We start from the raw sequence: 24,885 nt of genomic DNA, 5'->3' as shown, positions 1-24,885 counted from the left end.
GGAGCAAGACCCAACAGGATGGTACTGGTGGGGATGGAGAGGAGGGAGGAATGAAGAAAAAAATAGAGAAAATTACACTAACATAGAGTTAGGAGTCTTAAATAATAAAATTGTCCATTTTAAAAGTTTATTTTTTACTTTAGTTAGATTAAGTAAAATATTTACATATGCATCAATAATTATTGGTCAAGTCTAAAATACCCTCCAAACTTTTATTCCAAAGTGCTAGTCCGTAAATTATTTTCCTTAAAGTACTTTCTTGATATAATTATTTACTTTAAAAAATTAGGAAAATAAGATATTTTCTTTAATTTTAAAACATATTGCTGCAACTTTATACTCCGTGTGTGTGTGTGTGTGTGTGTGTGTGTGTGTGTGTATATATATTATACACACACGAGAATTTATATAAACAATAAAAATTCATGTAAAAAATCCGGCAATTAAAGAATAGTTCCCAATAAAAAATAATAATTGAACTCTTTTATGCGAAGAATAAATCTTATTTGGTTTGATGTATGTCTTGAGATAATCATCATTTGACTCAATTTACACTTTTTTTTATATATAAATTAAAAAATAATTGTTGATGTACCATTTACTCAACAATCACTTAATTAGTTTCATGATTCCATCCCCCCGCGTGTGAGAGAATGATTCCATCTCCAGTGTGTGTGAGCAGCTAATTTAGTGTCTGTACTTAAAGTGTGTGTGTGTATATATATATATATTTTGTACAGGAAAGTTTTTGCATTTGCAAGGTTTATATTGGTATGAATTAGAAGATATGATTAAAGTTAGCACAAAATTTTTTCTCTATATATATATAAAACGAATTTTCACTAAATTATTTGTACATTTCTAAATTAACATTTGCAGGTTTGAACCAATATAAATTAGGAGATACGGTTAAAGTTAAGTACACAATTTCTTTTTACTATATATATATGTTATTATTTTTTATTTTTTATTTGGTAATATATACATCACATGCAAAAATATCCTCAAAGTTGAACATCAACTCAAAAATCTTGTCTTTCTAAATTTCTTGAATGAAAGAACTATTGATTTAGGAAGGATATATTTTGAAATAATAATTGGGCGGTATTTTGGACCTAAATAATAGTTTTCAATGCATATGTAATTATTTTGCTTAACTCAATCAAATTGAAAACTCAACTTTTAAAATAGGCTGATTTGTTATTTAGGACTCCTAAGTACTATTTAAGTGTAGTTTTCCCAAAAATATATATATATATATATATATATATATATATATTTGATAAGTGTTAGTGGGAAAAAAAGTCATTTGCTATTTTTAGATATTTTTGATCATTTTTTTATAATAATGAAGGTTGATAAATATATTCATTATAAAATGTGATAAAAAATGACAAAGTTCAGATTTATTTACACTTAGACCAAACCTCATTGGTTATTGTTACACTTGATTCTATCATGCTCAGTCCAGTAAAAAAATTGGGGCCCTAGCCCAAATACCGAAAGGCCTGGCCCAAATTAGTTATCCTATTACGCAAGCCTGCAAGAGTCGCAACAGAGGGGAGAGACAGAGAGAGGAGGAGGAGGAGAGAGAGATGCACCTTCTTTTTTTTTTTTTGATCTAGAGAGATGTACCTGAAGAAGCCGTTTTGGAGCGAGGGATTGAACTCGGAATCGCAGACTCAGTCACCGTCGGCGGTCGGAGAACTGGTGAACTCGCTCGACGACCAGAGACTATACAGAGAGGTAACACTCGCACTCCGAACTGGGCTCAGGGACGCACGTGCCGAGTTCTCGTTCCTCCGAGACCGTGGCCTTCGCAGCATTCTCAAATTTCTCCGATCCGTCGCCGGCTCCGATTCAACCATCAACCTCTTTTGCCACAGTCAATCCATTCCCGAGCTCCAAGGTACCCCTTTTTCCCCTTCCAATCTTCCTCTTCACTTCCTATGATCTGAATCTTACGTAAAACAGAAATCAATATATATATTTACACTCACACCCATATATATATGCGTGTGATCTTTTTTCACCACTTTGCGTTGTGGCTGGATCGGTTTGTTTGGTTTCTGAGAAATGGTGGAAAAGTTAAAAAAAAAAATTGTTAATTTTTTTCTTCCATTTTCTCATACGGTTTCTAATCATGTTACTGATAGGCCTAAATTGTCTTTTCTCCAATTTACTCTCTGGTTGTTTGCCGAGATAAATTGAGGAAACATAAAGAAATTAATTTTTTGAAATGGATGATATTATGTTCTGGTCTGAAAAATGCGAAATCGGTTCAAGCAAGGAATATAGTTTAGTAGGCTCAGTTGACTGGTGGGCGTTTTGTTCGTTGCCAAGTAATGAAAACTATTTGATTCAAACTATATTAATAGGAAATCCTGAATAGGAAAAAAAATGGGTGTAATGCGGTGTTGTTTTGATCTGTAACAGTTGTACCAGTTCTGTTTCAACATTCATTAAAAGAGCCAGAGGATCAGAGAGTTGCGAATTTGGATCATATATTCAGTGTCGAACCTATGAAAATAACTAGCCCTTCAACCGATGATGAAATTGCACTAGCTCTTCGAGTTTTGGAAGGATGTTGTCTTCTCCACACAGAAAGCACTGTTTTGGCCCATAATTACAAGGCAATACAGGTTTGTTTTTATATCTTGTCTGACCTCTCTCGTTTTGACATGCTTTTGTGACTATTAGAATGATGTAATATTGATTCAAAACCTATAAATTGCTGAGAATGATTCAAGAAAAGGATGAAATATTGAACTCTTAGTGCAAGCTGAAATTGGAACTGTGGAATATATCTTGTCCGAAAATTGACAACCCTAGGACTAATGTAACATGACACTCGATACAGAACTTGTGAATCCGTAGAAACTGTATGTTATGGAGTCCTGTTAAATTGATGAGTGAGTCTTGACACTTCCCACCCATTCAGCCACGTAAAATGTATCATGATCTTGATTCTATAGAAATCACATTGATGCACAAAATTTTAACCTTCACATTATGGGACTCTTGGTTGGAACCAAGCCTAATAGTAAAGAACTATAATTTATTTGCACAATGAAGAAAGGAGGGGGGAACTAAATGGATGATGGAAGCTACTGTGCTTAGTTGCGGTTGGATAGTTATCATTTATGCATTGTCAGCTTTAGATTGGATGAAACATATAATATTTTGTTTCTTGTCATAATAGAGAAATCTATGTTCTTCTAATTCAATTACTTCGGCTGCCTTTAAAAAATTGCATAAATTGCTTTGAGGAATTTATTCTTTCAACTTGTTGAAGTTTCCCTGCTGAAATTTAACTTGTTATAGCCATTTTTGAAATGTCAAATTAAGCAGTTTGCTGACATGCAGGTTTTGATGAATATATTATCAACTCGCGGGGTACTTGAGCAAGGTGCCTGTTTAGATGCCTTAATCTCATTAATGTTGGATTCCTCAGCCAATCAGCTGGTATGCTTTTTGATATTGATATAATGGATTTACAAATATAGTAAAATTTATCGGCTCCAAATTGTATGTTTTTTGTTTGGCTGCTAGTTATGTCAGTAGTCAGGGTTGTAAATGAGACGAGCTGTTCGCGAAATATGACACAGATTTATCTTGGACTTTATCTATGGATAAAAATGACACAGATTTACAGGAATATGATATTGTGTGTGTATATATATGTTATATATTTATATACTTGCGTGTTCACGAGCTCAAAACGAGCCTTTAAGTGAGCTTGTTTTTATTAAACAAACACTGTTCTGCTCGTCTTGTTTGTTTGTGAACACGACTGGCTCGTTTATTAAACAAACACTGTTCTGCTCGTCTTGTTTGTTTAAACGAACCAAGCTCAAACAAAATTCTTGGGCTCGTTTATTAAACAAACACTGTTCTGCTCGTCTTGTTTGTTTGTGAACAGAATTTTGTTTGAGCTTGGTTCGTTTAAACAAACAAGACGAGCAGAACAGTGTTTGTTTAATAAACGAGCCCAAGAATTTTGTTTGAGCTTGGTTCGTTTACTTGACAAACAAACAGAAACCGAGCCCGACAGCTCGGCTCATTTACAGCCCTAGATGCACTCAATTTATTTAGCTTAAATCATGATGGCATTGTGGACTTGCGTTTTAAGCGTCTTTTTTCCTAGATCTTATTTTTGATGTATTGGGTGTTTGTGACACAGCTCAGCTCATTCACAACCCTAGATGCACTCAATTGATTTAGTTTTAACTCTTGATATCATTGTGGACTTGCATATCACCATTTTTGTTCAATAAGATACCAAAGTGGATTCAAGCATCCTTTTTACTGGATTTTATTTTTTATGTATTGGGTGTTTATGACATAATTATATTTGATTTTTTAGTAATGAAGTCTAAGTAGATTTCTTCTGTTGACATGATATTGGTTAAATGTACCAGGATTTTGAGGCATGCAATGGTGTTGAGGAAGTTGCAGTTCTCATAAGAGACAAACAAGTGGATGAAAATCTAAGGTAGTTTTTTTTTTTTTTTTTTTTTTTCCCTCTCTCTGTTAAGGTAGTTTTTACTGCTGCCTGTTATATTTTTTTGGGGTAATCTTTGATCTGCCTCTCCTAGCACCCTTGATTAACGAGGACTAACCATCCAAAAGTAGTTCATGGATATATGTGTCTCAATTTAATTGGCCATCACATCCAAGTTATTTTTCCTGATTTTGACGTAAGCGGAAGCGATAAATTTGTTCACAAGGAACAGTTTACTTTGAATCCACAAAGTAGGTATTTTGAAGCCACAAAACGAAAAGATAAATCTGATAAATCTGATGTATTATTGATAATTGAATGAATAAAAGTTAATTCTATACTTTGTAGTACATGTATTTATAATAAAAGAAATCTTAACACTAAAAGAAACTAAAAACATAAAGAAACCTAATAGTAAATGGAAAATTAAACTAAAAATAAGCCTAAAAATAAAGTTTCTCTAAAACATCCGAAAAAATAGAATAAGAAACCTAATAAATAAAAAATACTACATCTAAAATTTTAGAGCAATCCGAGTTCGTTAAGGTCTTGAAGAAAAATCCCGAAATAATTAGCAAGCCTCGTATAACACAATAAAACGCGATTTCGGAATTCTGAACGAAAATTTTCAGCCGAAAACCAACATGGCCCATAAGTTAAAGCTAGTGGGTCTTTCTCAATGCATTGTTTCCACCCAAAAAACACTCCTCTTGGGTCGGAAATGGACTTGTCAAACTGCTTGTCGAACTATTCAGAATTCTGTCTTACATCAGTCCCCCTCTACTTCGAAAAAACTCGTCCTCGAGTTTGGTTGCGAATAACATTAAGTATTTTTTTTTATTAATTTTTTTTTTCCTAGTTGGTATTCACACACTTGTCTCTTCTGAGACTTGAACCGCTGACCTCCCTTTGGGAAGTAAGAGGCTGATATCGTTAGGCCACTGGTCCGTTGATAACATAAAGTATTGGCTACCACAAAATCATATTGTTTACTGCTATGATAGCCAATTTGAAACCCGAATTCATCAAAACTATCTTGGACATGCAATTTAAAACTTTCTTTGACCCCATCATCGATTAATTCTTGCAACTCAATTTCAACATCGAACTTCTTGTCACCGTCTTCTTCTTTTGTTATCTCAAATTCCTTAACTGCACCAACTTCAACAACAAGAGGTGAAACAACAAATTTTCCCTCGTGATCAATATCAATAAAATTACTTGTTGCTTCAATAAAATTCTTTTAATCTTCAGTCTTGTGATTTATTTATTCTTTCTCCTCTTCTACCAACTTGTGCAAAGGAATTGATGTTTTCACATCATTAACTTCTTTAATTACAATAGGTGAAGCATCAAAAATTTGTTCATGAACAAACTCTTGAGAAACATGGGTTGGTTCTACAAAAGTATCATTAAACTTGATGTGACTATCTCTATTGTAAAACTTATTTGAATAATCGACATACCGATTCTATTCCCAACAATCATGATACGATTGAAATTGGATCTCCTCATAGTAAGGTGGAAGAAAATTGGATTTTAAAAGGCGTTTCATCTTCAACCACGATCGTACTGGTGCCTTCCTTTGTCGTGCACGAGTGACCCGCAATTGATCCCACCAAACAGAAGCTCTTCCCTTCAATTTGTATGCAACAAGTGCCACTTTCTTATTCTCTGGAATCCCCATGTAATCAAAGAACCTTTCAAAATCTTCTAGCCAATCTAGAAAATCTTCAACATGAAAGAGACCATCAAAACTTGTAGGAGGAAAATTCCTAGAATCATAATCCCCATAATCATGATATCTTCGTGCATTTCTATAATTCCCAAACACCTTCTCTTCATAGGCTGACTGACTATGCGGAGGGTAGGGGTTGCGATTACGAACAGGACGAACACGATTTACGTCGTTATTACGAAACCTGTTGTTATCGCGTTATTCTGCTCCAACTCAAGCCTAGTAAGCATTGCTTGAATATCTTGCAACGTTTGCTGGGTTTTACGTTGACAGTCTTGAAATTCGACTTTAGAAAAAGCCACTCTCTATCGATTTGTCGCCAGCGAGGTTGCCACGAAAACGATCACCTGTCATCAGACCTGGAAAAGACAAGGCTCTGATACCAACTAACGTAAGCGGAAGCGATAAATTTGTTTACAAGGAACAATTTACTTTAAATCCACAAAACAAAGAGATAATTCAGATAAATCTGATGTATTATTGATAATTGAATGAATAAAAGTTAATTCTTTACTTTGCAGTACATGTATTTATAATAAAAGAAATCCTAACGCTAAAAAAAATCTAAAAACATAAAGAAACCTAATAGTAAAAGGAAAATTAAAATAAAAATAAGCCTAAAAATAAACTCTCTCTAAAAAATTTGAAAAAATAGAATAAGAAACCTAATAAATAAAAAATACTAAATCCAAAATCTTAGAGCAATCTGAGTTCATTAAGGCCTTGAATAAAAGTCCCGAAATAATTAGCAAGCCTCGTATAACAAAGTAAAAGGCGATTTCGGAGTCCTAAACGATGGTTTTAAGCCGAAAACTAACATGGCCCACAGGCTAAAGCTAATGAGTCTTTCTCAATGCATTGTTTCCACCCAAAAGACACTCTCGGGTCGGAAACGGACTTGTTAATTTGCTTGTCGAACTATTCAGAATTTTGTCCTACATCTAATTTGAACTTCATAACTTTTGGAAGATCCATATAAGTTTACATTCCTACAAATTGCTTGGCTAAATGACACATGATTGCAGCCTTTTAATCCCAACACTCTACCATCTCCATTTCTTTTTCCTCTTGGTCTTTTCCTAATCTATTTGATTAGCTAGTTTCCGTAAATTGAAATTGTTTGGTGTTCTGGACATAGTTTTACTTCTGTTGACTTTATGAGACAGACGTAATACATTGGTCCGTATTTCTGTCATGTTCAACATTTACTGTTAGGAAACTGATGTTTCTCCTCTGATCAGACTCAAGTGTGGAGAATTTTTGCTGCTACTCATTGGGCATGTGAATGGAAGAGAAAGGTCTACCGTAGCAACAATACACGATGACATAAGGCGGCTTCTGGGCGAGAAATCTGCCTCTTTGATATGGGCAGCCAGTCAGTTTGGCTCAACCCTTGATCCGGAGCAGAGACTAACAGCTCTGCACATCCAAGCACGCAGGGTTCTTGAGTCACTGGACTTTTATTGAGTACAAAATAATAGTGTTCCACCAAGCGTTGTTGTCACTCATATGTGCATTTCCAAAGAATTTAAACAGAAGTGCCTCATGTAGTTTTCACCTGCTCTTTTCTAGTAACTCAAACCTATCGGGTGGAAGTACTTGAGAAATCTAAACTGGAGGATTGTATTATTATGTGAATTGTACAAATATAATAGAGACTTGGAAATGTTATGATAGTCCTGTTTGCTTGCGTGATAGTTTGTTATTAGCCGGGACCATGTAATAATTTCTCATCTCATCTCTATCTTGAATCCAACTGTATCCTGGGTTCATGTGCATTCTTGTATGCTTGATTACCTGTTTGTTTTTTTAGCTAGATGGAACGATCTCCCTGCAGAGTTTGTTAGTTTGCCAACAGACATAATATGTGGTGTTCTCTATTTCTGATTCCATTTCTGCTGCAAATTATCCCAAAACAGCATTACCATAGACAACACCGTCTCCAAGCAACCAATTTCTAAATAAATTGGTAAGCGTCATAAAGCTGCCCTGTTAAAACACCATCAACTGAAGAACTCTTATCACGTCTATATGAGAAGTTATCCCAAGGCAGCTTACATCCAACCCTCTTCAGACTCCATGGTATTTACTGCTTACTTACATTTAACCCTTTTTAGACTCTGCAATGACGAGAGCTTCGTGCATTGAGTTTGTCCTTATTTTTAAAATTAGGGTTAGAACCATAATTAGCCAGCAGTGGGTGCTTTACAATACCACATTTTGTATACATGTCCATTAGGTTTGCTCATTGTAGACATGCGAATCACATCCACATCTGATTGTACATGAATCTGCTTGCGCCATTCAACTGTTGCCAAACATGAGCAGGCAGGAAAATTGTCCTATCAACTATGTTGCTACATTCCATTCAATTATTTCATCAAAAGCCAACGGAGCAGCTTCTAGGTCATGGCATTTACTTCACCATATCTACCAAGAGTGATTTCATTCAAACTGAAATACTTGACACAACTAGACAATACTAAACAAAAAGGACCAATATGTTTCACATTATATGTTCTCATTAAAATCTCTGGTCAGTTTTCTTTCAGGCTTGTTTTATCTGCTTATAATGCAAGTGCCTCCTTCCTCAGACCCAAACTCATCTCCAAACAACTGGACCTCTCTGTGTCGGGGCGCGCGCTGCAGCCTTCCGTTTCCTGCTAACGCCTTGTGACCATATTTTTCCTTTTCAAATTATGTTTTCTGGATTGCAAATTGGCATAACGATCATCGTTTTGTTTTATTCCCCCAGAGTGTTTTTCCCTTTAATGTTGGATCTGTTCCATGTCAAGCATGGCTTGTCTGTCATTTTGATCATGTTCATGTTGCATTCATTCAACTGTTTGTTTTAATAGTATATCTGTTAGTGATGCTGATGGCCTTTTGGTCGTAATAGTGTGGTACACAACTCAACTTGCTTTCTCATCGTCCATCTGGAGCATGACAGTTTATAAATGTCATTTTCCATTGTTTTCTTTTTTCTTCGATAATCGGAATGTTCAGGGCTTTGTCCCGACTAATTCACGGAACTCATGTAAGAGTTCCCTTACACGGATAGAATAAAACTCAAATTATATCCGCGAGCGTGGTCCCTAAGGAATTGTTTGCATTTAGGAAGAATCGATCCCAAGACCTGATGTTTCACGACACACCAGGACTCAAGTTTTTTTTCAACTAGGCCAATCTCTTAAGTTATTTTCCATTGTGTTCTTTGATTTGGAATAGCTGCAACTTGGGCAATTCTGCGTCCTAATAATTTCTTTTTCGGTAAATTGTGCATCCTAATAAATTATTAGAGGCAATTCAAAAATAAGGATATATATACACACCCATTTCTATTATAATTGTGACGTTTCACATCACTTCCTAAATAATTTGAGGCAATTCAAAATTAAGGATATAAATACAAACCCATTACCATAATTGTGATGTCCCACATTGCGTGAAGAAGAAGTTGTTGGCACTTATACGCCTCCTTAGTATATAAATTGTATACGTGTTTTGAAGACCGTGAATGATAATAGTTGAGATCCAACCATAATTTGTTTTAAAAAAAAAACAAAATTTTATGGTTAAATTGAGTCTTGAGAGGTAAGTTCTATTGATAGTGACATTATGGAAAACAATAATATAATGCCGTTACATATTTAAGACATTTTCCAAAAGAAGTCATTTTAGGTGTGTCTAGTAGAAGAAGATCACCATCATTATCATTTAAGCAAGCTAAAGCTTTCTTTGCAAGCTTACTAAGTGTATGATCATAAACAATTTCTTCATGCAGCTTGTGAAAATAACATATATTCTAGACAATCCCAAGTGAATATGAAGTTGGTGGGTAACAATCCTACTAAGAAACCTTTTTAAGTCCTTAGATGGAAATTAATAGTGAAAACGATAAAAAAAAAAAAAAAAAAATCAAATTTTTACCATGCATTTAGTTACTTAGCATGAAAAAATATTAGAAAAATTACAGTTCGAATAACATGAAAGTTATAAAAAAATATAATGGTTTATGTGAATTGTACTTATTTTTATTAAATAGGTTAAAAGATCTAAATAAATGGTTTTGTGAGAGAATTAGAGGAAGATGGAGACTATTGTCCTATTCTTATCAAACGTTATAACAAACACATTTCATTTTAAAGTGATAAAAAAATGGGAATAATTATAAGTTTACATAACTTTATCAAGAAAGCAAAAATTTTCTTAATCTGGAAAGTTATTTTCTCACAAAAATTTTCTTTTCTAACTATTCAAACTCTTAAAATGTGTTTATTTATTTATAAATATCATTATTTCATTTGTTTTCTTACTATTTTTCCATCTAAGCAAAGGACCCTTAAATTGTGACCGACCTTAACTTGGAATGAAACTCAATACCTTTAAGGCTAATAGAGAAAGCTCATATCAAGGCAATGACTAGAGAACATGTAAACTATATAAGCTAGCTTCACTAAGAGGTAAAACTAGAGAACATGTAAACTATAAGCTAGCTTCACTAAGAGGTAAAAATCATAACAATAACTTGAATGTCCAAATCTAAAATTGATGCGGTAAAATGGATACTAACTTATCTTAGAACTATATAAATTCAACACCACCGTTGACAACTAACTCTCCCAAAACCTCTAATGTTTCATTTGGAGGTACCAAATTGGCATTTTTTAAATTAGAATTAGAGAAAATTTAATTCAAAATTTAAACTGAATTTCTTTTAATTTCAAATTTAAAACACCAATTCGAGACGGCTTCTTAATATAGAAGAGACTAATGCAAGGGTAAAAAAAATTCATAGAGAGATTAATGAAGGAGATGCCCAAGTAAAGTTTGGCAAGAAAAGGACCCGCCATTGTTGGGTGGTACATTCTCTATCTACCACTCAAAAACCTAGAGTTAGTGGTTAACACCAATATATATAGACTAAGTAGCTAGTAGTAGTGGTATATAATTATAAAAGCAGGAGGGTCTTTATCTAAGAGGATTTTGCTGAGTGGAGCAGATAATTCTTCAACACGGTTGCCGAGGGGAATGTTTTGTGGGTCCACCACAAGCTAAAGAGAGAATGGCTGCCAGTCTAGCTAGGGTTTCTATGTCTTTTATATAATACTATATCTATATATATATAATAGAGAAGGAATATGGCATGGAAGGAAAAGCAATGACCATTCATGGAAATGGGACACAAGTCCACACAATGTGAATGGATGGGTCACAAGAATTGAGTAGTGGTATAAAAATAAATCTTTTTAGGTGAGCTATTGGTTGAGACAGGTGAACTGGTTTTCAGTAAGATATTACTATTGACTTTATTAATTTCTAAATTATATATATAGATTCAAGTGTTTAGAAAAAGTAGAGCTTAATTAATTGTATTTAAATTAATATAATACATAAAATCATTCCCTAAAAGTGGTTTACCATGTGAAGTAGTATAAATCATCGATCATACCTAGCTACTTCTGCCTGGTTATTCTTAAATTGATCTCCAGATATCCCTACTTGCTTCATGAAGTTGCTTTAATGGCTGGAAGAATCTCAAGACAGAGATGGTGGTGATTAAGACACAATCCTGACCTGTTTGGCAAACAAAAAGAAAAGGAAAAAATAAAAAAAATAAAAAAAATAAAAAATAAAAAATAAAAAAGAGAAAAAGAAGCCGGCCTAGTGGAAAGGAATTGCAAGGCATCATTTCAACCACATTGGGTGAATTTAAGAAATGAAAAGAAAATTTACCAATAAACCCACCAAATCACTTCTAAAATTGAAATAAATTACAATGTTAATAAGTCTAATTAGTTACAAACATTCAACATATATATCACTAACTCTTGCCACCTCAAATCTGGAACATAATTAGTTTCAGCAACATAACATTAAAACAGACCTTAGGGTCAGGGTGCTGTTATAAAAGAAACATATGAACCAATAGACCATTGGGCCAAGAAAGGTCAGTTTGCTATTCTGCTACATGAAGCCCTGAAGAAACAAGATTAGGGTTTTTTTTTTTTTTTTTTTTTTTTTGGGACAATATCCCACATGCGTGACACTTTGATCCAGCCTAAAATAAGCTTAAAACATTCACATTGATAAAAGGGAAAAGAAAGCCAAGCAAAAAAAAAAAAAAAGAAAAGAAGGTAAAGAGTAGGAAAAGCCTAAAAAATGAAAGAGAAAAAGGAACTCATGTGCTGATGTACCCTATCTGTTAGTTCAAATCAAACTTCAAACAAGTCACCCATCATCTGAAAGAAAAAGAAGGATCATAAATGCCAAACTCTCCTTGTTTCTTCATCATCACTTTTTTTTTTTTTTCCTTTTATGATTACTTACCATGATCCTCCACCTAACATACCATTCCAGTAACCAGTAGACCCTCCCTGACCTCTGTTCTGGTCAAATTCACTTGTGTTTGAAACCTGCTTCAAGTCCTCAAATGGAAAAAACAGCCTTGAACTTGTAGTAGTGTCTTGAACCCCGGGTTGAAGACTTCCATACCCACTCTCAAACCCATCCAGAGAAAAATTAAGGGTTGGTTTGAATTCTGGCATAGGAAATCCAGATGAGTAGATTGTGTTGGCATCGGCGCCGACTGGCATCGGAACAAAAGAACTCAGCCCCCTTGAAGTAATTCCAGTGCTTTTGAGAAGTTCCATGGCTGATAGATGATGAGATGAAGTAGTAGAAGAGTTAGGGTTTTGATGGTGGGTGGTCTTATTGCCATTATTGTAGGGCAACTCAACAAAACCAGAGATGTTATTGTAATCACCACTAGTGGGTGGGTAAGCTAGGTTGAGGTCTTGGCCTTCATGGATTTTAGGGTTTTGAGAAGCAGACTGAGAGAAATTAGGGTTCAGATGATGATGAAGTTCAGGAAGCTTCTTTGATGATGAAGATGGTGATGATGAGGAAGTAGTTGAGGATCTCTTGTTCTTCCTTGAACCTCCTCCCACAGGAACATTCCTAAGAGATCCACCCTCAGTCCAGTACCTTCTACAAGTCTTGCAAAAGTATCTTGGCTGTGTCAGACTGTAATTGTTGTAGTAACAAAACTTGGTATTAGTAGAATTGCACCTTGGACAGTTCAAAGCTTGTTCTTTTTGTGGCCTTGGCTTCCTCTCTCCAGTACTACTCAGATTATTAGGCCTTGAGCCCTCCATGGGTGAGGGTTTCACCACCCCAATCCCCTGAAAAAGAAGAAAAACAAGGACAAGAGAAGGCCATGACTAGTTAACTAACTATATGAATATCCAAACACAAGAAGAATTAATTGTCACAGAAAATTTAATTTTATACATGGAGAGAAAACAAATAGCAAACAAACATGACACAGAAAACAAAGGAATTGGTTCACTCTCTTTGAGGAAAAGGATGAGAACAACAATAAAAACAAATTACAATAGCTTTTTTGGGTACCCTTTTTATCAGATGGTGGAAAGAGAAAGAGAATGAGAAAGAGAAAAAGTGCAGTACTTTCATGAACAAACAGAAAGATCTCAAAGACAGCAACACAAATTCAAAGATTAGTGGGGGGGTTGAAACAAACATCATCTCATAGAAAAAGTATTTACCTTTAAACTAGAAAATTTCAGAACCCCCAAAAAAATAAAAATAAAAAAGGTATTCTGAATTAGCCTTGAAAACCCCAACTCAAGAAAGCAGAAATCATGATTTCATTGAGAGAAAAAATGGTTTCTTTCTTTACCTGTGGCCACTGAGCAGCATCCATAGATCAAGAGGAGGTAAAAAGGAAAAGAAAAAAGCTATGGAGTCTTCAAAGAGAGGAAAATGACACACTTTGTTGCAGCTGGTCTTAAAGCAAGAAAGAAAGAAAGGCACTTTGAGAATATGGTATGTTTGGTGGTTCCATGTGTTGCCTTTACTATATGAATGAGAGAGAGGGTAATTTGGTCTACTAGGGTAATAATATTTTAATGCCATTAAGTTAGTATCCTCTAATTGAGAATGTTGTATATGTGTGTATAACTGTATAGACAGGTCCATTATATATCTATACATATATACATATTTTTCATTAGTCAATCATATTCTTTCCGAGTGGGATTGTGCTTGCGTCTGTGTACTGTGGACTGTAGTGGATTCTTTTCTGACTAGAGAATGAGTGTTGTCAGGATGATTCTTTTTTCTCTTGCTCTCTCTTTTCTATGTGTCTCTCTCTCTCTCTCTCCTGCTTTTTTTTCTTTCACTCTGCTTGGCAGGAGGAGTCTGATAGTCTGGTTTGGTTATGTTCCATGTCTATCTACACATATAACTGAATTTAGCCTATGTAATATATATCTATATATATTATGGAAAATGATACAATATATTTCATGATTTTATCATAGGTATGCCGTAATTAGTTTTGCTCCTAAGTTTTCCTTTTAGGAGCGGAAGAGAGAATTCTCACTGAAATTTTTTTTTGGGAGCAAATTTTCTTTTTCCTGAATCGTTCTTAGATTTCCTTTTAGAAGTTACGGGAGGCAACCATAGTCGCTTAGTTCTAAATTTTGGCTTAATCACAGTGTGTGTGGTGTAATTGGACAAGACTTGTCTACCCACCAGTGGGTAAGTCATCTCTATTCACTGCTGATGTGGTTGAATAACAAGTACACAAATAGTCTATAATTACAAAATTAAGAAAGTGATAAATAATGATAATAATTATAGACTAGTTGTGCACTTGTTATTAGACCACATCAGCGGTGAATAGAGATGACCTACTCAGCTATAAGTAAGCAAGTATTAACCTAATTCTTATGTATTGGTCTGAAAATATAATTCCAAAATTTAAGATTTTGTTTGTATCTCTTATTTGATGGGCTTTAATGTTGATCTAGAGGAAGGTTATGGAACTTTATATTTTGGAAAGATAAGATTGAGAAGAGAGTGACGCGGGTGGAGAAATACGACATAATATTTATAATTTGTGATACAGTTTTGAATATTTTTTCATCATATATATATATATATATGTATGTGTGTATGTCCATGATGCACTGACCTACAGTCTCATGAATTTTCATGGAACCTGAGGCAAGAGGTGACACTTGTACCTGAAAGGAAGGGATGGTGAAATTGTGAGTCTGCGTCTCTATGACTAAAAAATCTAATATTTTCTTCATTGATTTGGTTATGACTGATGATGGGTAGATAATTAGAGAATTGGCGTTTAAATATATAATTAATTAAGAACTCCATGTTATAATGTAATTTATATTATAAATTCAGATGAAATTATATTAAAATATAGGGAACTTAAGAGATAAATATATAATTAATTAAGAACTCCATGTTATATTGAAATTTTGTTTTCTCACAACAGTTTACTCTCTTAAAGTGAAAAAAACAAAAAAGTTCTAAAATTTGTACTATTGCACAGTAGTTTCTTTCTCTAATTTTTTTAAAAAAAACTTAAGATTTGTTTGATTTTTAAACTAAGAATAATTTTATGTTTTTAGAAAATAATTTCCAAATTTGTTGGTTGATTATCTTTTAAAAATTTCTTAAAATAGGATTAAAAAAACCAAATTTCAAAGAAAGCTCTATTGATCTGTCTCTTTTATGTTAAAAAAAAGCATGTCAAAGCTGGGCTTGACTGATTAAAAATGCTTCCAATAAAAAAGTAAAATAAAGACACTAAAAAGACTAGGTATGCATTCACATGAGATGTGGAGATAGCATAACTTTATGGAATGTGATTGCTAATCACTTTCGGTAGTTTGGTAGTAGTACAAAATATTAGGAGGACAATATACAGACAACAAACATAAGATTTAATTTGATATAGAAGACAAAAGTTTAGCAATTTCTAATGTTTCTTGGTTGTCAAGTAATAGTACCATAGTGATCGATATATATAGACCTTGGAGGCATATATCTATGCATTTCACTAATAATTCACGGCTCTTGAATATGACCTATATAAATTCCATGAAAATTCCATGAAACCACTCATCCTGAAACTGGAAGTACTTCCCCCTTTTCCATGAAAGAGGTGGAGAGTAAACTGTAGGTGGGCTCCACTAAAATATGGAGTGGGTTGGTAATGGCTAAAGTGTGAAAGTTCTGTGATGGAGACATTAAATTGATTGGAAAATACCCCAAGCTGAGACTCTCTGAATAGTGTGATCCAAGTCTGAAGGGAATATATATATATATATGTATGTATGTATGTATATCCAACGCACTTCTTTTTTATTTTTTTGATAGATGCAATCTTTTCTTGTCTTTTCCTTCTATTTATTAGTAGGATTTTGGCACACTAAAGTCATGGCACTTGCAGTTTATGTTGTAATTCCAAGTTTCGTTTCGAACCGTGGTCAGTGCGTTGAAAAAGTAAGTACACAAGGATTCCTCCTCTTCAATTCAACATATATATGTGTGTGTGTGTATATATATATATATCTCTTTTCTTTTCTTTTCCTATCCCCAAATCCTCCCATCCTGAAGGTTTTAGCTGAGTTAAGCCACTGGTTATAAGTGAAGCTATTTACATGAGTGAAGAGACATGTCGGTCGGAAAGGAGCCTAATCGGTTAGTGGCGGTGGCGGTGGCGGTGGCGGCTGAAAATGTAAGCGGCTTTGACATGAGAGTAGGAGGAATAAGTTACCCGGGGAGCACTGGGACCCACAAAAGCGAATAAGAGAGCGAAACGTGTCCTTTAAGAGTGAATATTTAGGTCGTGGAGTCAGTGTGGGTCCCATCCCATCTGAGGGTGGTGCATGTGTCCAGTTTTACCCGTCCAAGCATAAGGAATCGTCAGCGACCGTAGATTGATGAATGAACGGTTGTGGGGGTCTGGTCGACGACGTCACATGATGCCTTCTTATGAACGTGCCTCAACTTGGTGCTGGTGCATCACACGTCACTCATTTTTTTAACGACTCTGAACACTGTTTGGGTTTTGGCATTACAAATCAAGTTGGATTTCAATCCAATTTATGGTATAGTCCAATCCATTCTATTTTGTTAAATTCGTCTCACTTAAACATTTTAATAATTATGACCAATATTTAGTGGCTTAATTGTTATGCTCGTATTTGAAATAATAAATATATATATATATAAAATACAAAACTAATTTTACTTTCCACTTGACTTTCATTAAGATTTTTGACAATAATAATCAATAAATAAATATTTAAAGCACATATTTGAAGTATGAAACTTAAAATAAATTAAATTAAAACAAGAGAAATTGAACCAATGAATTCAATTAAACTTTTGGGGAAAAAAAAAAAAAAAAAAAAAAGATTTCAATTAAGCTTTTCTCTCTAAAGCACCGACAAGAAAGCACTGTAACCCTTTGACAAGATTAGATATGGCCTCCAATAATTTTTATTCTCTCTCTCTTGCCCAAGCGGGTAATTTAGAAAGGAGTCGCAGATAGAGATGATAACGGGACGGGGTGGGAATTCCATTCCCCATCTCCATGATTCCGTTCCTGATGAATTTTTTAATTCTCATTCCCACTTAAAATTTCGCCACCATTCCCATACCCGCCTTTGCCTCCGACTCCTTATCCCAGCCCCGGCCCCCGCCTCATAATTTTTTTTATTAAAAAAAAAAACATATTTTTTTTTTCTTATTTTCATATATATAATGAATCTAATTTAGTAATAAATTATTATATATATGAGTATATTAGTAACTTCACACTTAATCGGGGCGGGTTTATCCCATCCTCGCTCTCGTCCCGACAGGGATTCATAACTTGCTCCCATCCCCATTCCTGTTTAGCTAAAAGAATTCCCTTTCCTACTATAAGCAAGGCAGGACCTCGGCGGAAATGAGGAATTTGCCACTAGTGGCAGAATTGTTAGCAAAGTGTGCGTGTCCTTTCAAAAAAAAAAAAAAAGCAAATGCGTGTGTGCGTGTGTTATAGAGAAAGAGAGTGAAAGCACCAGAGAGTGGGCAACAATGCAGACTGGCACAACTCCGTTGCATGCCTCAATTATATGATTGCAATGGGTAGTAGGGATGTGATTTAATAGGAATAGACGACATTGGTGTCACGTCATCGGGTCCAAAAATATATTTTTTTTCCCTAAAAAAAAATGTCACTATTTAATACTAGTAATAACTATTAAGATAAATAATACTTGTAATTTCACAAAAGTTGTGTTTGACGTATAATTTGTAATTGTGGTATGAGTCGCGATAGTACTGTAAAAAAGTCGAACAAATATGTGTAAATCGGTCGATTCATGAATGTATGTAACAATATCGGACCTTTGAAAAAGAATTACGAACTGATTGTTATGATAAATTATAATTTGACGTAATATGCGGATAATTCGGCATATTCAAAAATTTATTTATTATTTTAAAGTTCAAAACGAGTGGTGGATAGATTTATTATTTAATTAAAATAAATAAATAAAATATTTATTTTTCTCATATTTTTCATGCTTAAAAACATGATGCAACACTAATTGGAAGCACATAAGACAAAGCTCACTAAGAACCAAACTGTTTTTACATTTATTTTTGTGATAATGGGTAGCATTGTAAATTTGTAAATAAACCGAATTGAAAAGTCATTCTTTGGATTCGATTCATTTATTAATGGACTCTTCATTTAATTTTGAATTAATTTTTTTTTTTATTTTAATTTCGATTTTAAGATCCTCATTAAATACTCTAGAAGACTCCAATAGAGCTTCAATTTCATCCCACGACGAGCTCATCAAACCGAGTTCGAGCGTTCATGCATGAAGGATCAACTCATTTGCAAATTCGGTCATCAGATTCTTACATGCACCACATAAATATTTATAAAGAAGAAAGATTAAAATGTTTCATTTCTGATTCCCACATTAACCAAATGACCTAACTTTCAACTTTTTAAAAGAGGGAACTACAATTTTAGTTAAAACTACCCTTTTCGTCTTTTCTTGGACGCATGTCTTAAAGGTTTCTTCTTTCACTTTCACATCTACGTGTGTTGGTGTGTGTGTATATAATATATGTATATAATATGTGCAGATAAGTCGTCAATAATAAACCCTAATAAAGTCATGGTAGCTACTGAATGTTGTTTGTTTCACGGCAAGGTGCATCCCATCATGCCAAATTTTAAAGTGAATATGTCGTACACCCTTTTCTTTTTATAGAAATGGGTGGAAGTCGTTTTCATTGTTTTAGTTAGCACCAGTGTCTACAATTACATTTATGTCTTTTTTATATACGTAGTGATAACTTTAATTAGATGTTAAAAAGTAAATACCATATTACTAAGTACCCAAACAAATTAAATCCATTTTGGTTTTACCAATACTCCAATTTCTAAACCACAATAGACAGGTCTCTACTTTGACAGTACTTTGACACTCTTATTATACTTTTGGTTGGTACAGTGGAAAGAAAAAAAGAAAAAAAGTACTACGTATAATATTAATTATGAAATAAAAAAATAAAAAATAAAAAATAAAAAAAAAGAGGCAAAAGAGAGGATAGTGTTTGCTTAAAAGGGAATGAAACCTAGAATCAATGGTTGAAGAGTTAGTGGAAGTTACAGACGTGATTAGAATCTAGGAGCATAAGGTAAGGGCATTTAAGGTTTGTCTATTTATGACTTAGATAATGCTGTCATACTTAAATATTTATGGTGTTTAATTGATTTATGAAGGGGAATAATAATATTAATCATATTTAGAAAAAGAAAAATTTTGAAATTATTTTAATAAATTTATCAACATACCTTTTTTCATATATATTTTTTTTTTTTTTGAAAAAAAAAAAAAAAAAAAGCCAAATTTGACATTGTCAAAGTTTTATTAAAAATACTAGTCTTTCTTTCCATTCCCTCTTATTTTTACCTCTTATTTTTAAGCGATTAACAAAACCAAATCATCAATTTTTTAATATATATCCCTCCATTTTCTCTTTTTCTTCCATTTCTTTACAACCAAACTGGCCTAAATTAAGCAAAACATCTATAATAAAAACACATTGTACATCCAAAAACTCTTATATACAAGTATTTCTCTAAATTACTGGAAAAAAAAAAAAAATATGGTATTCTTACATGACCCTACAAAGGAAATCTTCTTTGACCTTCGACAAAGGTATATAACGTATTTATAGTTTCGTAAGGCTTAACTAATAAAAGGAATTTACTTCTTGACAAAGGTACGACTTTTAGTCCTACACAGATGGACCCACCCACTAAGTAGAATTAACGTGTGGGGCCCACAAAATAATAAAGTTGATTTCAACTTTTGTCTATTGCAAACGAGCCTCAAGCTTGAAACTTCCAACCCATTAGCCTCTGTAAAGTGCTTGCCTACCAACAAATTTTAGTCAATCCAGTCAGTAATATAAAATAAAAAAGGTTAGTGCTTTGATGACCAAACTCCTCCAATTTATAATTGAAGCAATCACAGCAATTTGATCCATCCCTGCATTAAACAAAACAAACCATCTATTTGATCTAATTGTCGCATTATTTTATATAACACCAATAATTAATCATTATTGAATCAAAAGGGAAAATAAGATTGTCAAACATATTGGCATCAAGTCACTCATTTATTCGCTTGCAAACATTCATGAACTTCTGCACTGAATTAAGGTGTTGGGTTCCCTGTGATGAACAGAACACACACTTCAGCAGTGTTTCCTAGTAATAATAATATCGACAAGTTGTACCAAGTTTGAAGTGAGATTTCAATCGAAGCAAGTAAATAGGAGAACGAGAGTGGGTTTTGACGTAACAGTAAAGTTGCTCCATTTTGACCTGAAAGTCACGAATTCGAAACTGAAAACTGCCTATCCATACGGAGGCATGGAGGTACCAGACTTCGCAATGGCTGGAGTCTCATGCGGCTAAATACATAGCAGGAAACAAACAAAATTCTTGAAGTGAGGACTTATTTGACTTGGTAGAGGCATTAGTTGCAGAATTAAATGAGGGGTATTTGATACAATAATACGTGAAGGTGGGTTCAGGGCTCATGTTTCCCAAAGATGACCACTTACTCAAGGCGGGGCCCTAAGGAAGCCTCATCTCATCCATTCATAAGATGTCAAACCATAGCCACCACTTACCCCATAATGTGAGGGATGCATGTCTTATCCGATAGAGAGGCAAGAAATCAATAAACCATATACTGAATCATTTCTCTTTCCCTACATAATAATGTTCATTCACAAGATAAATGTGTTAAATGTCATGTTTGATGATATTCAATTTCTAGATAAGTGGTTAGTTGTTTCTAACATCTGACTAAAACACACCAAATCTAACGCCCAAGGTCCCAACAACTCCATTTCTCTCTATTACACTTGATGGATTCCTTGACAAGTGAAAGATGGGAGGTGAGTGGCACTTCTAGTGAAGGAGAATGCACAAGTTTTTCAAGGTGACACGTGTTCTCGCCAAACTCAGAATCACGTTGATTTCTGCATACTGACAACATGTCGGGACAGCAAGGATCGACTACTGACGTAGAAGATCCCATCAAACAGGATCATATCCCTCACAGTAACATTCCCTTAAAATTGCTTTAGAACATTCTACTTGGCAGAAAAAATTCGCCCACTATTCCAATGTGCAATGTCAAAAGAACATGTTATTGTAGGAAAGCGTAGACTCTCCTATAGTAATGCTATCCCTCAGCCAAATTGAAATGCTGTCAATAATATATGCCTTTATTGAAGGCACCCCAATCTGCTATCCACTTGTATTGCTAGTCATAAAAATGAACCTCATATTGCAAATGGACGTCATCTCTCTATTGCTCAACAAATGAAAGCTTGTAAACACTATCTATGCCCCCCTAGCCATTATTCTCAAGAAATGATTTTTGGTCCTCATTTACATACCTGATGTGTCCACGGATTTTGGTTAGGTGATTGCCACATGGCAAGCTTGTCATTCTCCAACATTTCAAGCACCAGAAGGATTCCTTTTAATATAGGAAAATGCTTTTAAGGTCAATGAATTGAAGTGAATGGCTTGACCGAACCGTTTTGATTGGTCATGAGTGCATACATGACCAATCAAAACAGTTCGGTCAAGCAACTCTATTTAACACTTTGGCATAAGTAGCACTACTCTCTAATTTATTAACTCGATAAAGAAAAAAAGTTTATGGATCTTCTCCACGGTCATGCTTGAAACTACTAGATCAGAAGATACCTGTGAATGCTCTGCACTGCCACAACTCCAAATTCTTGTCAAGCAAGCAGTTGGGTATCACATGAATCCATTTTCGGCATCAATGTAGCCTCCATTTTCGGCTTCTATGGGAAATTTCAGATTACCTGCAAGAATTCCTCAATGTTTAACTTCCAAATACAGTTGGATAACTATTATCAACAAGAGTAAAGGCATATTGGTACAAAATTAAAGTCCACCAATGACTTTGAGAAGTATATCATGTGAAGTTGACACTGTAAGGAGCATGATACAAAATGATGGAGGCAAGAATTTTAATGTCCAATGTCCCCACACTGTGGAAATCTTCTATCCAGAATATTGCTTAGGTTCACTATTTCTCAAGATAATAATGAATCAAGACTTGTTAATTTTATTTCTAGGAGTTTGTGTTGGGAGTGGGGGATTTGGTCAACACTTAGACATCAGCAGTACAATCAATAAAGTATTTGATTATATTTATACCTCAAGCAGCTGTTCATTTTTCACAAGACACTTTAATCCATGCTATATGTATATGTGCTTTGTATATTTTATCAGATAGATATTCACATATGAAGAGCTTGGCAGTTTGTGTGAGGAGCATCCTCTTCTCTTTCTGTGCTTAGTCTATTAAACCCTAATGTCAATAAAAACAAATTATAGATGATGTTACATTCTAATAGCACATATACACAAAAATTATGTTTCAAACTCTAAATTTTATAAACATGATAGCAATATATCAAGATCAATAATGAGAACAACACCTGATCCTTTTGTTGTTCATTCGCAATCTTTCTTTTCATCCAAGCTCGGAAACGGAGCGTTTGGTCCCAAAACTTCTTCTTTTTGAATATTGAACTATAGCAATCATCCCAACACGTTGTAAATGCTTTTCGCCAATCGTTTTTTTCTGTGTGAATGTTTTATAAGCCTAATGCTAACAATACAAACACAATCTTTTATACCAGAAAATATTTGTTCTGGTTTAACTTGTACCACATCCGTAGTTGGGTGATTGAGCAAGTAATACTCATATTACTAACATAGAGTATCGCAACCAGTCATACTCAAATTGCACGAGATCAAATAAATTATTAACTAAAGAATCTAAAATTCAGCACTGTCCTCTTTATTCATGACAGTTTTATGAGTTCAAATGTGATTTATTATTATTATTTTGGGTCTCAAATACCCTACGGCGCCATGTTCAATTTTTTTGTTAAGAGGTATGAAACATTAAGCATCACAAACCTTCTTTGAGAACAGCAAGTATTTTAAGCAAACAGTGTGCATCTGCAGCTGCATATGTATTTTGCTCCTGTAAGAGGTCGAAGTGAGCACTAACTACATTGAAATTCCTAACAGAATATTCAATTATGTTAAAAAATTACCAAAAAAAAAAAAAAAAAAAGAAAAGAAAAGAAAAGAAAAGAATTTTAATGCAATTCAATATCATGAAAATCATTAAATAAAAAAAAAAAAAACTAGGAACAATAATATGTCTGTAATACAGGAACTCAAACTCGGGCTAAACAGCCCAAATATACAAAAAAAATAGGTGTTTAGGAACCAAATGTTCAAACACTTGCTTGCAAATAGTGGCCGGAAGCTCTTAATTTTCTTTGGTATCTTTCTTCCTGGAGAATTTTGGGTCACTGTCAGTCCATTATATAATTTAATTACATTATAAAATAGTTCTATCATATATACATAACAAGTTGTATACCAACTAATCAAAGGGCTTTTCATGACTATATTCTCGTGTGATCAATCAAAGGCAAAAACATTAACACTACCATTTTGTTCCCAAGTAAACTACAAAAATTAAGAAAATATAATTTCTAACTTTTGTGTATGGCTGTTTTTTTTTTTTTCGGTGGGTTTCCAAGCAAAGAAGTATAAGATTGAAATTTTCACTATTTGTTTATTTTTCTACATTTTATCAGCAACCAAACAAACAAAGACCTACCTGATCGAAGCAGGATCGCACCGTAGAGGTTGATGGTGGGGAAAATGGACTCTGCGGGGATTCGGAGCCCAACTCAAGTGAGTCGACTCGGGCGAGCCGGTAGAAGAGACGAGTCACGAAGTCAAAATGGCAAATCCCTTTCGAGTTTCGATACCCAACAAACGGCAATTTCAGAGCTTAGGCCGGGCCTTTACTTGGGCTACGCATCTGCTGGGCATGGGCTTCAGCCCTGACATTTGTTAAATTAAAAATTGAAATTGAAATTTAATAGAATATCTCAGTTCAATACCACATGAACTTTTAAGCCCAAATATTCAAACTCAGCCCAAAAAACAAACCGAATGGAAGTTTTTTTTTTTTGGAACTCAGAACTCCTTTGGGCAAGATTTTTTGGACCCATCCCAAGTCACAAACCGAGAGTGCTGCAACAGGCCCCACAACGATAGCACTGATTAAATCAGGGATTATAATAGGAATGTTGGGGTTCGAAACCGGGACATATTGGAACCCAGCCCCTTACCTTACCA

At 34.2% G+C, this 24,885-nt stretch overlaps 2 protein-coding genes and 1 long non-coding RNA gene across 4 annotated transcripts; 1 reads left to right on the top strand and 2 right to left on the bottom strand.

Moving 5' to 3' along the window:
- Positions 1–1,553: 1,553 nt before the first annotated feature.
- LOC132312784 (uncharacterized) lies at positions 1,554–7,939 on the top strand. The gene is made up of 5 exons (XM_059811287.1): positions 1,554–1,909; positions 2,437–2,642; positions 3,367–3,465; positions 4,422–4,495; positions 7,484–7,939. Exons 1-5 carry the CDS (start codon positions 1,630–1,632, stop codon positions 7,707–7,709), a joined length of 885 nt encoding a protein of 294 aa, XP_059667270.1. The 5' UTR covers positions 1,554–1,629; the 3' UTR covers positions 7,710–7,939.
- A 4,059-nt stretch (positions 7,940–11,998) lies between these two features.
- LOC132312783 (dof zinc finger protein DOF4.6-like) lies at positions 11,999–14,168 on the bottom strand. Of its 2 annotated transcripts, none has more exons than XM_059811284.1 (2): positions 13,945–14,168; positions 11,999–13,426 (listed from the first exon to the last, which is right to left on the bottom strand). In XM_059811284.1, the coding sequence occupies exons 1-2, from the start codon at positions 13,966–13,968 to the stop codon at positions 12,569–12,571; spliced, it is 882 nt and encodes a 293-aa protein (XP_059667267.1). In that variant the 5' UTR covers positions 13,969–14,168; the 3' UTR covers positions 11,999–12,568. The 2 variants fall into 2 exon arrangements, with proteins under 2 accessions (XP_059667267.1, XP_059667268.1); XM_059811285.1 differs by lacking the exon at positions 13,945–14,168 and adding an exon at positions 13,811–13,938.
- Positions 14,169–19,889: 5,721 nt separating this feature from the next.
- On the bottom strand, positions 19,890–24,505 carry LOC132312782 (uncharacterized). Its single transcript, XR_009483328.1, has 3 exons — positions 24,359–24,505; positions 23,641–23,707; positions 19,890–22,511 (listed from the first exon to the last, which is right to left on the bottom strand). It is a non-coding gene; the product is annotated as an uncharacterized LOC132312782 (long non-coding RNA).
- Positions 24,506–24,885: the final 380 nt, after the last annotated feature.

The sequence above is a fragment of the Cornus florida genome, unplaced genomic scaffold, assembly GCF_030987335.1.
Source record: "Cornus florida cultivar Cherokee Brave unplaced genomic scaffold, ASM3098733v1 CherokeeBrave_3.0.0_Hap2_Chr06, whole genome shotgun sequence".
NCBI classification, from domain to species: domain Eukaryota; kingdom Viridiplantae; phylum Streptophyta; class Magnoliopsida; order Cornales; family Cornaceae; genus Cornus; species Cornus florida.
The sequence above is the reverse complement of the archived record's forward strand: the minus strand, read 5'-3'. Positions and strand labels throughout refer to the sequence as shown.

Coding starts and splice junctions, on each gene's coding strand:
- LOC132312784 (XM_059811287.1), top strand. CDS start 1,630: ATGTACCTGAAGAAGCCGTTTTGGAGCGAGGGATTGAACTCGGAATCG. Junction 2,643..3,366: donor ATAATTACAAGGCAATACAG/GTTTGTTTTTAT, acceptor GCTGACATGCAG/GTTTTGATGAATATATTATC. Junction 3,466..4,421: donor ATTCCTCAGCCAATCAGCTG/GTATGCTTTTTG, acceptor TAAATGTACCAG/GATTTTGAGGCATGCAATGG.
- LOC132312783 (XM_059811284.1), bottom strand. CDS start 13,968: ATGGATGCTGCTCAGTGGCCACAG. Junction 13,427..13,944: donor ATGCTGCTCAGTGGCCACAG/GTAAAGAAAGAA, acceptor CTTCTTTTTCAG/GGGATTGGGGTGGTGAAACC.